A 12,953-nucleotide genomic window follows, 5' to 3' on the forward strand; every position below is an offset into this window, starting at 1 on the left:
CCTGTGGCCAGGGGAGGATTTTGATGTTGACCTGAACAAATCTTGTGATGAAAATGTGCCGATCTGTATGTTGGGCCTTAGGAGATGTGATGTACACTACAGTTTGTCTATCACATCTCCCCCTCTCTCCTCCTTTCCCCTCCCCTCCTCTTTTCCTCTCTCTCTCTCTCTCTCTCTCTCTCTCTCTCTCTCTCTCTCTCTCTCTCTCTCTCTCTTTCTCTCTCTCTCTCTCTCCCTCTCTCTATCCTTCCTCTTCCTCCTCCTCCTCCTCTTCTCCTCTCTTTTCTTTTCCTTTCCTCTCACCTCTTCCTTTTCTTCTCATCTCCCTCTGTGCCCCACTTCTCTCTGCCATTCTTTAGTCCTAGCTCCTGGGTATTTTCACAAGGCAAACATGATCACTTCATCTGTAATTATAAACCAGATCCAATGGTATTATATATTATAGAGTATAACATCAGACACTACAGCAGTCTTAGGGATGAGTCTTAGAAGAACTACAGGGTGATATTCATATGCAACAAAATCTTGGCAGCCCAGTCTGGGAGTAAGGAAGGGAGCAAGAAGGAGATTTTTAATAGGGAACAATGAAGAACCTCCTCCATAGGCAATGGAAATTTGGGATGGGTATTCCACATATGCCCAGTCTAATTTAAATTTCTTTTTGTTAATGAGATTCAGGGTTCTAGAATGCCCATAACCAGAGAGAGATTTCTGTGCTGATTTGGATTGTTTTCTGCCACCCACTCCTGACTACAACCTGTTGGGTCACAGGATTTAGAACTGAAAGAGAACTCAGAGATTATCTCATCTAACCTTACAGATAAGGAAACTGAGGTTCAGAGGGAGTGAAGTGTCTCATAGGATTAAAGATCATAGGATCACATATTTCAAGTTGTAAGAGACTTTACAATTATTCATAAAATCCAACATTCTAATTTTACAGATGAGGAAACTGAGACTCACCGAGTGAAGTGACATGCCTAAGATCATGAAAATTGTAGGTTTTAGAGTCAGGATTTTAAGTCAGGTCCTATGACTCAAAATCCACTGGTCTACACCAGTGGCATCAAATTCAAACAGAAATGGATTCTTGAAGCAAAATATCACAAAATCACATTATCTATATTCTGTTTTATTTTCATTTATTTTGTTAAACACTTCTCAGTTACATTTCAATCTAGTTTGGGCCAGCACTTGGGAGTTTTGGCATAGAGCCTGAAAGTTTGACACCTCTGCCCCATACCATGCTATCTAAAAGGGGTATAATGCTTACTGTAAGCTCAGCTGAAGAATAGCTAGGGGGAGAATTTCATAGTTGATAAGCTAATTAGAGTTAGAGCAGAGGTGTTTTTGACCAAGGTTTCCTAAACTACGTGAAACTGTTCTATAATTCTACCATGGACAGTTTTCCCAACTATCTATGGCCTTGGTAGGTTACCTCCAGAAAGAGTATGGGAGGAGGTGGGGAGAGAGGAGGCCAAGGAAGAGTTAGGTGTTTAAGTTTATTGGTTAACAAGTTAGGACCTTTAGTAGTAAATGTTTTGCAGACCAGTAAACATTCACTGCTGCCAGTTTGCCACAGGCTGGGGAAAAGACAGTTCTATGGTAAAAGGCTAATTAACTAGCCCATTGGGACACTAGGAGCTCACTGAGCACCAACACATCTTAGTTCTTGGCTGAACAAACAAGCATGTTCTTAGTGATGGAATCTCTCTCTCTCCCTACCTCTCCCCCCCACCCCCATTAGCTTTGAAATGAAAGAAGGGGCTGGTGCTTACATCTTGAAATATCTATCAGTAAGAAATGTGTGGTTTGTATTTATATTGGTCATTATTACCACCAGGGGATACACATTTTAAACTACACCTTTAGAAGGGGACAGCCTATAAAAAAAGAATAATTCCTGTGCATCTAACCCATAAAAATAATGTGGAGATGCACTTTGAAATAAATAGAATAGGATGAAATAAACCTGTCAAAAGAATAATATTCAAAGCAATCAAAAGAGGAAAAAATGGTAAGGACTAATAGGCATGTTATATAATTAGATCCATGTTTTGTTTTTAGCATCATCTGCTGATCTCACCTAAATAGAGTCCAGAAAACAATGGGGACTGTGCAAATGATGAGTCATAAACAGGATCCTGAAAACAATAATTTCTGTACAATCAGGTCCTGTGTACAATGGGCCTTTTAAGGGGCCCATTGTCATCTACAGTGGCATGTCTGGAACATGTCACTTGGCCCTTGAAGAATAGAGCCCTCCGACTACAATGTATCAGAAACAGACAATGGCTAGGTTGTTGCTCGTCAGTCTAAGGACTGTTGACCCTAAAATGCTTTGTTTTGGCCTTGGATAGATGATACCACTTCCAATTCCCTATCCCATTTCCACATTCCCCATGTCTCTGTTATGCAAGTAGGCCCATGACTATAGTACAACATGGTTCCCCAAATGGCAGCTACTTTCTTTTTCATGAAGTCTTGAAATGTAGTGTGTGTGGGTGTGGGTGTGTGTGTTCATGTGCAATTGGCCTCTCTGGACTGATGGGGTAGGAAGGAGGCCTGAAAATAAAGTACTAGAAGGGGTAGGAAAGTGCCATTCCCTTTGCCAATGAGAAGGCAAGACAATCATGAAATGTGGATGGGACAGAAGTGGGGTATGATAGGAGAAATTCTTGGAGCTTCCAAGAAAGGCTTTGAGATATACTAAGTTTCCTAGTTGAAAAGCCTTGAAAGAGAGATGGTCATTCTAGACTATCCTGCAAGAAATATTCAAATTTCCATCCCTCAATTATCCACAACCATGGGCTCTGACCATGACATGAGGATTCCTTAGTATAGGAAGGTGGGGCCTTTGAGCAGAAATGAACACATTGAACTTGGTCATGATACTGAAATTGGTTTGGAAGAAAGGGTAAGGTTAACACGATATTTGAATTGTGTGTTCAGATTTGAACACAAGTCCAAGAATCTAAATCAGGGGTGGCAAACCTTCCCCTACAAATCATAGTGAAGAGCTATAAGGTACCATTCAGTTTACGTACATAAAGCTAGAGTCAGATAAAGCACATTCAGAGAAAGTACTGCTTTCCCCACAAATGGCAGGACAACTACGGAACTACTCTAGCTTTTGCTCATATGCCAGACAAGTAGAAACCAAGAGAAAGGGCCCCAGGCAGCTGATTGTCAGGTTCCCTCCCCTGGCCTGATAGTCACCTGTGCTCAGGAGGTAGAATGGAGTCCCCGTGGTCACCTGTTGCCTACCCATTACTGCTAACAACAAGGAAACCAGTTCCCAGGCAGCATGCATAAGAGAAGAAAAGAAATAAAGAAAAATAAAAATGTGCCTGCTCATGATCAAAATGGTAATTATTTTTTTTTCTTTGAAGGTTTTGCTATTAAAAAGTAAAGGAATACGAAGGTATCATTCGAAGGCATGAATGAACCCTCAGTCTCCATCTCAGACAGTGCCTGCAATCCAATGAATAGCCCTGAGAAATACAAATGGCAAGCAAACATTCTTGGTCCCAAACTACCATTCTCTGCAGGAAGGTGCCAGTAGACACCCAGAGGTGGTTGTGCCAAGAGGAGATGTTGTTAATGCCAAAAGAATGGATCAAAGTGAAACAAATGATTAAAGAAACCGATATCAATGTCATTCCAGCCCCTAAGTGGAAAGGCTAACGGTTTGGGCTGGAACTGCATAACACATTGTAAGAGCCTGGGGGAAGCCGAATGTTACAAGGAATGGACAGTATGATGGAAAAGATACAAAAGGGACTGACATGAGGATCTGGAGCATTTGGGGGTTCTCTCCCCCTTCCCAATCACAGGTTGCAAGAGTAGGTAGTTTGTCTATGGAGAGACACTGTGGAAAACAACATTTTGACACACAGAATGCAAGCCCAATTAAAAGTAGGTGCTTGATGTACTAAAACATACCATGAAGTATGAAAAGACCTTAGATGCTGGACAGCAAAAAGAGCTTTCTGATTGGCTAATTTATCATCATTATAAAGAGAGGCAGTAATGCTCTGGACAAATAGACAACCCGATGGCTTTTTAGTGGGATTAAGGCATTCTAGGGCCTGGAGCACTTTGGAATTGGGAATAGGAGAGGCATCTCATGCTACAGATGATAGGTAATAAAGAGCTAAGAAAATCAAAATACGATGCTTCAATAATAGAATTTAATGTTTTCATGTAGGTCTAAGCTAAGTAGTAATAGGTTAATGTTATGAAATAGACAACCAAGCCTGATCTCTAAGGACCCTTTCAACTCTAAAACCTATGAAATAACTCACATCAGCTCAACACCAAGGGAGAAAGGTGGGGCTTGCAGCAGTACGGTGAGGGAAAATGGTGGAGTTGACTTTAGCTGAACTATGATGCACCAATGCCATCAAGGTTAGCAAAGGGCACAAAGATTAAAAGAAGGACAATCAATACCTGCTGGTCATTTGGGTTGGAAATTATTGGGGAGTCTTTAGGAGAAATTTTGTTGTTTGCATTCAAAGAAATATTCAGACCCAAGTTCCCAAGAAAGATCTCAATAAAAGGTGGGGCCTCATTTTAAGGAACCGACAAGAGACTTCTCTAGGGCTGTGTCTTTCCTATTATAATGAACAAGAAAAAGGCCAGGGGAGCCAGGAGAGCCAGGGGAGCTGTGTTACCTGCATTGTCACTACCCTTCGATGCCTACTCTTGCATACTGTAGCTAGGCTTGGTACCTCCTTGGTGGCTGGAGTTAGTCTTTTGGTAGAGGTTTGTCTGTAATGATAAGGCCTTTCTTTCTAGGAGAGTCTAGGCCAGAGGTGTCAAACACATGGCCCGAGTAACAAACCAAATGAGATTAAAGTGTAACTGGTAAATCTATAACAAAATAAATAAAATATAATAGAACATAGATAAATTTAATATGTAGTTTTCTGGGTCAATGTGTGGCCCATAGGGATGCTTATGTACAGTTAGAGTGGTCCTCATTTCTATTTGAATATGTCACCACTGGTCTAGGTTGCTTATATGATATGTTTGAGACTCTAACTCTTAGGGATTTGTGCAACATTTCATATCCCAGTGGCACCCTGGTCTGTTTATTATTCCCTCTTTTTAAATATAGCATACTCTTCAATTATATGCTGTGGATTTGGGAAAATTGTGTAAGAAATCTGGACAAGATCAAAGGTTGACTAATTCATTGCTTGTAATACAACAGAAGGAAAAGCTGCCCTAATTAGTCCATTTCTCCAGCCCACAGATCAGAAACCCCAGAGACATAAAGCTTAGTACAAGAGTTTCACACAAGGTGAGGGTTCCTTATTGCTCCTTTGGGGTAGGAGATGTAAGACAGTATAAATTACTTTGCCTTTCTATTTAATTCTTTACAAAATAACTATACTTTTAAAGATGAACTCCCAGATGATACACTCCCTGCTTTTTTGTGCAGAATGATTTTGAAATAAGTCCCTATATTTCCTGAATAACTAAAGCCTTAGGCTCTCCCCAATACCCAACACAGGATTATCTGAGGATACTGCTTGCCTTTCCTAGTTCTCCATTAGCCTTGAATTTGACATTTAGCTCTTCATAGGGGGACTTTTTAATATAGTAGTTGTATGTGTGGGGGAAACTAAGAGCAACTCTGCCCATGATTTTATGAGGGTTCATATTTTTTTTTCCCAGTGACTAGGCTCAGTTTTCAATCAAATCACATACCTTTCCTAACTCCTGCATATAAGCCCCATATGAGACTCAAGATTCTAGCTTTCCTGTCATTTGCTTGTGCCACCATTCACAGAGGTTCTGCCCTCTGAGGGTGATGGGCAGCTTGCCCATGCCAGTGTTCCATGCTGCCCTTACTCTATAGGCTGGAGAGGGAAGAGTTCTGACTTTCTGACAGGAAAAGACCAGAAGACTGACATAGGAGGTATAGATACCAAACAAGAAAGCACTACTTGAATTTTACAGACATGAAAACTTTTCCCTCTGCTACTTAGTCATTTCATTCCTTGTGGTAGTAGCTCCTGAGTTAGAAGCAGTCTCCAAACTTGCCAAATCTAACAGCTCACTGGGGCTTTGCTGTGTCTGGATTCCTGTGTGTTTCAGGGCTTTGGGATGAGCATGGCTCATGAGTCTCAACTAAAAGTATCTGTGAATTACACCACCTTTGGGCTAGGACACTTGTCTTCATGAAGAATGACTCTGGAGTTGTGCTTTAGATCCTGTTCCAGTCTTTGTCAGTCCTGCCTGTCCCTTGTGCCCCTTCTATTAAGCTCCTTTATTTCATCTTGGGATCATGCAGTGATTGACTCCTTGTCTATTTGTCCTTTGACTATTTTCTCTGGCTCTGTCAGTCCCTCAGATTCAATGTCACAGTCTTTCCTGTTTTGTTTTGGGTTTTTTTGCACCTATAGTTAACCCTACTCCTCTACCCCTACCAACTGGGACAATAGCTAATAAATATTGCTGGTCCTTGACTTTGGGTCCTAACCCCCTGGCTGATCTCTAAGATGCTTTCAAACTGGAATCATAGCTTCTAGAATTAGAAGAGTCCACAGAGGTTATTTAGTTCAACTATTCTCAATTTAGAATTATGGAGGGGACTTCCCAACTCATCACAGTAAGATGCAAAGTGAAAATTTTAATAATAATAAGCATATTAATAATAGCATTTATATTGTGATTTAAGTTAGCAAAACACTTCATGTATGTTACCTCATTTGATCCTCACCACAATTCCATAAGGTAGGTGCTATTATTACTCCATTTTACAGATGAAGAAACTGAGGCTGACAGAGGTTAAATGACTTGTCCAGTGTCACACAGCTAGGGAATGTCTGAACAGTGCTCAAACTCAGGTCTTCCTGATACGAAGTACAACAGTCTACCTACTGTGCCACCTAGATTTGAAACTAGATATCCTAAGTGAAGAGTGGGACTCTTTCCCTTTGATGATTTAATCCTTGTGTCATGACACCCTCCATCTTGGTTAGTATACACTATTCTGCTCACAAGCCTACAGCTCTACTTAGGAGAGGTCATTTTTGTCCTTTGACTCAAGTAGAATTCCAAGAAAGGTTCAACTTTTTGCATATTTCCCTCTATGATGACTACACTGATAGCAAAGCTCCAGCATATTTGGATTTTTGCTTAGAAAGGAATCTTGGTGGTTCTGAGATTGGCAGACATAGAGGAGATGTTTTGCTCAGCTATGGCTACTAGATAGAAATCTTCATGAAGGGGACATTTATAAAGAGTCCAGAAATACAATAGGTGAAATGGTGCTGGTTTGAGTACTCTTAGCATTGGGATTCCATGTTTTGCCACTCCCAGAAACGCCAGTGATAATAGCCAAGAGCAAAGCTCTTAGAACAAAACCATAGATGAATTATTTTTCCTCAGCCTTTCTGGGAAGGATAATGATCCTAACTGACTTGAGAATTTGGGCAAGCTGGAGTGAGTAGTGTGTTAGAAAATGCCATATGCTCTAGAGAAAAGTGTGTGTGTGCTTTCCAATATCCACTTGATCACAGAGTCCTTAATCAAACCCTGTATGCACAGGGTGAAGTTTAACCAACAAAAAATAAGTTGTGGTTAGAAGAGAGAGGGAGAACAGGTCAACATCTTAAAGAGTTGATGAATCTCTTCCATAGATGTTTTCTGAACTATTCATGCCTATGAATAATCATGCCAAAAGGACTATCTGGCCCATCTGATGGGACTTTAGAGTCATACTCTGTTTCAATGATCATGAAAAAAGAGGGCACCAGAGTATAAGTGGCTATAATCAGAAAGCCAAGAAGGAAAAAAAAAACTCAAAAGATTTTTTTCCTTGTTCTTCACTTTCTTCCCCCAATCGTAAACATTACCCTTTTACAATTCACTTAGTACTCTTGTTTCACATCTCTTAAGTGCATACATTGTGTGTTTTTATGGTCATTTGCATGGGTTTCTTATTACCCCATTAGATTGTGAAGGCAAAGAGGGTAAGGGAAGAGCCTTCTTTAATATCTCTCCCAGATCTGTGCATAATAAGTGCCTGATAAACTTTTGGTGTGAATTGAACTGAAAATTATAGAAAGGACAAACAGCTATTTACTCTCTTCAGAATAAAACAACAAAAGAATAAATAGTCTTGAAAGGCAACAGGAGTAAGTCTTGTTGGATGTTACCCAAGAGATGCCCATCTTAAGGGTTGCAAGATAAGGGGCAGTGTTATCAAGAGCTTATGTGGAATATTGCCATCTATTAAATGAGGAGGTTGGACTAGATGATCCCTGAGGTCTTTTTTCAGCCTGTTACTGATTCTTATCCCTTCCTAGCAGGTTCTTCAGGAAACTTCAGGGGCCATATACCACTACCAAGATATTTTGAGGACAGGGTAGACATGGATATGCTTTCCAGTTCAAGTACTCGATCAAATATATTTTTCTAGGAAGTATAAGTCTTGATCCTTTTCCTGCCTGTCCACATTCATCTATCTGCTTAATGGGGTTTCAGATGGAGCATTTTGAGTTTGAACTAGTTCTTTTGAGAAGTAATCCAGCATCATAAGTGATATCTTTAAGGTCTTTGCTTTGGAAATAGTCACAGAGGTGGCAGCTGCTATTTGGCTCATGAGACAGCATGGTGGCATGGACAGAACATCACAGTTGGAATCAGAAGATCTGAGTCTAAATCCATGCTGTTCTGTTGCTTTCTTGGCCATATGACCTTAGGCCATTGGCTTCCTTTATCTCAGCCTCAATTTCTTCATCTATAAAATGAAGGAGTCAGACAAGGTGACATCCAAGGTTTTTTCAAACCCTAAATCTTGTGATCCTACAAAAGCAATCTGTAAACCCTGAAGTGTTAGAGTCATGTGAGTTATGGTTACTAAATGGGGCTGTACTAAGGTGATTGATTGAACTTTGTAAATTGCAAAGTACTTTAGAAACGTGCACTACTATTACTAGAATGGCTCAAGGTTTTGTTTATGTAGGCCAGCAGCCCATTTGGAAAGATGAGGCTTTGACTGCTTGTAATCAGGATTTAACTTCTGAGAACACAGCTCCTTTAGGCTCCATTAGCTATCCATCTACTTAGAAACAGATTTAGGAAGGAAAACTTCGCCCACCCCACTCCTTTCATGATTCTGAAATTTTTTTTAAAATAATTGGTTCAAGATGAAAATATATAGGAGTACCTTGTACATTTTAGAGCATCTAAAGCTGTCTCTCCCACCAGAAAGCCACAGCAAGGTCTTTGAAATGGCGATGCAATTGATGATTCACACAGAAGGCATTTTCCCCCTTTTAAAGGAGGTACAGAATAATGCAAGGGGCAAAGAGACAGTGCAGAAGCAGTGCTGATAGAGGAGAAAGCATGCAGAGAAATTCTCTATAGGCCACACCATGGAGCAAAGCAAAAGTACCCGGGAAGTCACCGGGTCATCCTTTTTGATGTACAGTGATGACACAAGCACTTCACCTCATTACTCGGCACAGCCAGACTTAGCCATGGGCAATATCACCTGCTTTCTTCCACCAGGTGGCAAATGAGGGTGCTATAGGGAAAATCCATCAATTTGGCCTGCGCTAAGCTGACGTCTGTGGCAACTCAGTTAGGGGCAAGAATATGAAAACTCAGAACTTATTCAGGAACAAGAACACAGAGCAGCAAAATCCGATCTTGGAAGGACCTCAGAGGCAAACACTGACCTACTTCAAAGCATCAGGACCTGCTACAACTTCTCTGACAATTGTGCATCCAGCCTCCACTTGAAAACCTTCAATGACAGGGAGCCCACTGACTCCTGAGGCACCCACTTTTGCATCTTGATAGCTCTGCCTTTTGGGAAGAGTTTTTCCCTTCTTTATATCAAGTCAAGGGAGGATTAATTTAAGGGAAACAATCTTTTTAACAACTAGAACCAGATGTACAAAGTAAAATGGGCTGCCTTAGGAAGCAGGGGGCTTCCCCCTCCTTGGGGCTGGGGTGGGCTGGGGCTTTAAGAGAGGAAAACCACTTGTTAAGTGTGATGTAGAGGGGATTTTTGCTCAGATACAGATGAGAAGGTCTCTGAGGTTTCTTTCAAATATGAGATTTTGTCATTCTATAAAGACATAAATAAGACTTAAGGGAAAACATTTAAATAACTTAAGAGACAGTGTGGTAGAGTAGAAACAGAAATGCATTTAGAGTTAGAAACCCTAGGTTTAAATTCTGGCTTTGCTATTTGCAGCTTATGTTACCTTGGGCAAGTCACTTAAACTTCCTGGGCTTCAATTTTTTCATTTGTAAAATTAAAGGATTGTTAATCTATAATGTTTCTTCCAGCTCTAAAGCCTATGATAATGATCTGTATTTGAAATCAGTGGTAGGAACCTCACTGTTTCAAAGCCAAACCAAAACAATACCCCTTCTTTCCTCCATATTTGTTTCCAACCTTATTTCAACTCCTTTGTTTAGGCCATCTGGAAGGTAGGATTTTTTTTCAAATTTCTTAGATCAAATCCTCCCACTTGGCTGTCTGTAAGTCAGGGTCCTTCCTAGACTTCTCTTTGGATCTTTCTTCAGCACCCAAGAGACAGAAAAATAAAATGGAAGGAACAGATACGGGCATATATTTGCAGGCCAAGTGTTCAACAATATTCTTTTCTCCTGCTTTACAGAGGATGGGAACAGAAGGTCTAGCTGAAAGGGGCAGGGAAAAAAGAGAAGGAGCTCAGTCTTTATTTCATTTGATGCTCTGGGAAAGATGAAAAACAACAAGGAAAGGGAAGATCTAAGGTGAAATCAAGAACTAAAGAAGGCAGTGGAGATAACGAGAATAAGGATATGGTCTGGGAGGGAGAAAAAGCAAAAAATGTCTATTTTCCAAACATCAATATTGGGACACATAGTCGTACAAAAGACTTTGCTTTGGTCGTGATTTGTATCTTGAAGAGGAATGATATTTTTTTTGTTTTTATATTAGTGCAAGCACCATTGTAAATGTGAACTCTACCACTTAAGATGCAATGGCCAATGATTGCTGTGACTCTCCTACCACACATCCATATGTACTGTGTGTATATCTAGAATCTGACTTAATCTGAACTTTTTGGGTATATTTCCATTAATAAGTCTGAGGTTTATTTTGCCTATCATTCTCTTAATTCTGCAGTATCATCTCTTGTGTTACATAATTTTATTGTAATGTTTATGACATGATCCGTTCATTTATTATTAAGTCTGGGGCACAGTATTTGAAAAAACAGTTGTCCTGGACAGCAGAGAGTCTATAATTAGTGACAGGGATAGAGAACCAGGGACAGAGGAATGATATAAAATAAGGGCATTGGGAGAGGAAAGGTATTGGGGATACCAGGTGAGAGACAAGGACTGTTTCCTTATTGGACACTACTGGTGAGATTCATGGCTTAGATCCAAGGACCCATTGTCAATGATGGGGAAGAGTGAAGACAGATGTTCTATCTGTATGAATCAACAAGCACTTAGAAATGCTGATGATAGGTATGTTTTCAAATGAAATACATTGAAAACACAAAAGAAAGGAGATTTGGCCATGGAAGGTAATAGAGTAACAGAATATCAGAACAAGGAAAGGGTAGAATCAGCACAAACACTAACATAGTTATCCCCAAAGAATGTAGAATGTGGAGACAAATTAAATAGTGCTGCCCCCTGAAATAATCGGAAAAAAAAATAATGATACCAGGAAGATTTTCAGATCTTATCCAGGTGATTTCCAAGTTTTAGTAAGAAAAATAAAGCATAATTAATGTAAGATGAGTGACAATCTAATTAATCGTAACACATCCAGATAATTTGAGCAAAACAAAAGGGGATGTTCTGCATGACATCAAGAAGTGAAGCATCAAAGAATAAAGGTGTGCCAATATTTATTTAGTAGTGTCTAGGAGAAAAGGCCTCTTATTTAATGACCAACACTGGCTTTGTTGACTGAAACATCAACTTTGCACAGCTTGGTAGGAGGAATCATTAAGCAGCAAAAGACTACGTCTTAGAATTAAGATACCTAAATCTACATCCCAACTTTGGTAGTAGGTAGTCAATTCTAGCTATTGTGGCTTTGGGCAAGTCACTGAGTTTTTTGAGATTCACTTTTCTCATCTATAAAATTGGGGATAAGACTTCTACTATCTACCTCAGAGGGCTGTTACGAGGGGAAAATATTTTATGAACCTCAAAGTTCTATAGAAATGTGAGTTATGATAATAATGTATTACCATCATCATTATTATTCTTTCCTTTTAAATATTCATTGACTGATTTTTAAAGCTATTATTTTCTTTTCTGAGTGAATCTGCCCAGAGCTGGGAAAAGGATCTGTGTACCCTAGGCAAAGTTCGACACTTGCGTCCCCTGAGGCTTTAATTGTAAAACACACTACTTGATTTATCACAAAGACAATACCTACATGTTCTAGAGAACAAAATTTCTGATATTTTAAAATACCTTATTCAAAATGTTAGACCCCAGAGGACAAAAGTAGAAGATGCAAAGAGGCAAATATAGTAGGTACATGATATTAAGAATCACTTCCTAACAATTAGAGCTGTTCAAAAATAGAATGAACTGGTCTCTTCAAATTCTAAAATTCTATGATTTTGTGATTCCCCTCTATTATGTAGCCAAGGCTGCTGCCCACCACTGGTCACAACTTTGGACCCACCCAGGACAGGGGAGAATCCTCTGTGCAGATGATGGATACTGGTTATCCTGCCTAACATACCTTTTATAAATGAGCAAATCTGTCTCTTGAATTCAGTTCATATGAATTATTCCCTTAGAGCCTGATAAAAATAAGAGTGTACTGATCAAATCAAGATTCTGGATATTAAGTGTTAAAGACCTTAGTCTGAGCTTGTGGTATAGGCACCTGGTAGGGCCCATCTTGAGCTGTCAACAAAATGGATTTTCTCTCTTTTTCTGTATCCAGTCTC

General features: G+C 39.8%; 1 protein-coding gene across 9 annotated transcripts in view; it reads right to left on the reverse strand.

Annotated features, from left to right (window-relative positions):
• The window catches only part of PTPRT (protein tyrosine phosphatase receptor type T), a 1,323,147-nt gene that overhangs the window by 192,159 nt on the left and 1,118,035 nt on the right, over positions 1–12,953 (reverse strand). For 5 of the 9 annotated variants that reach the window (XM_078150238.1, XM_078150237.1, XM_078150236.1 and 2 more), the window contains one exon: positions 3,220–3,273. The exons of the other annotated variants lie outside the window; for them this stretch is intronic. In XM_078150238.1, the coding sequence (XP_078006364.1) occupies positions 3,220–3,273 (54 nt within the window). The remainder of the gene's footprint in view (positions 1–3,219; positions 3,274–12,953) is intronic. 9 annotated transcript variants of the gene reach the window in all.

This window comes from Phascolarctos cinereus, unplaced genomic scaffold (assembly GCF_003287225.1).
Source record: "Phascolarctos cinereus isolate Bilbo 61053 unplaced genomic scaffold, phaCin_HiC Scaffold_2;HRSCAF=192, whole genome shotgun sequence".
In the NCBI taxonomy this organism is placed as follows: Eukaryota; Metazoa; Chordata; class Mammalia; order Diprotodontia; family Phascolarctidae; genus Phascolarctos; species Phascolarctos cinereus.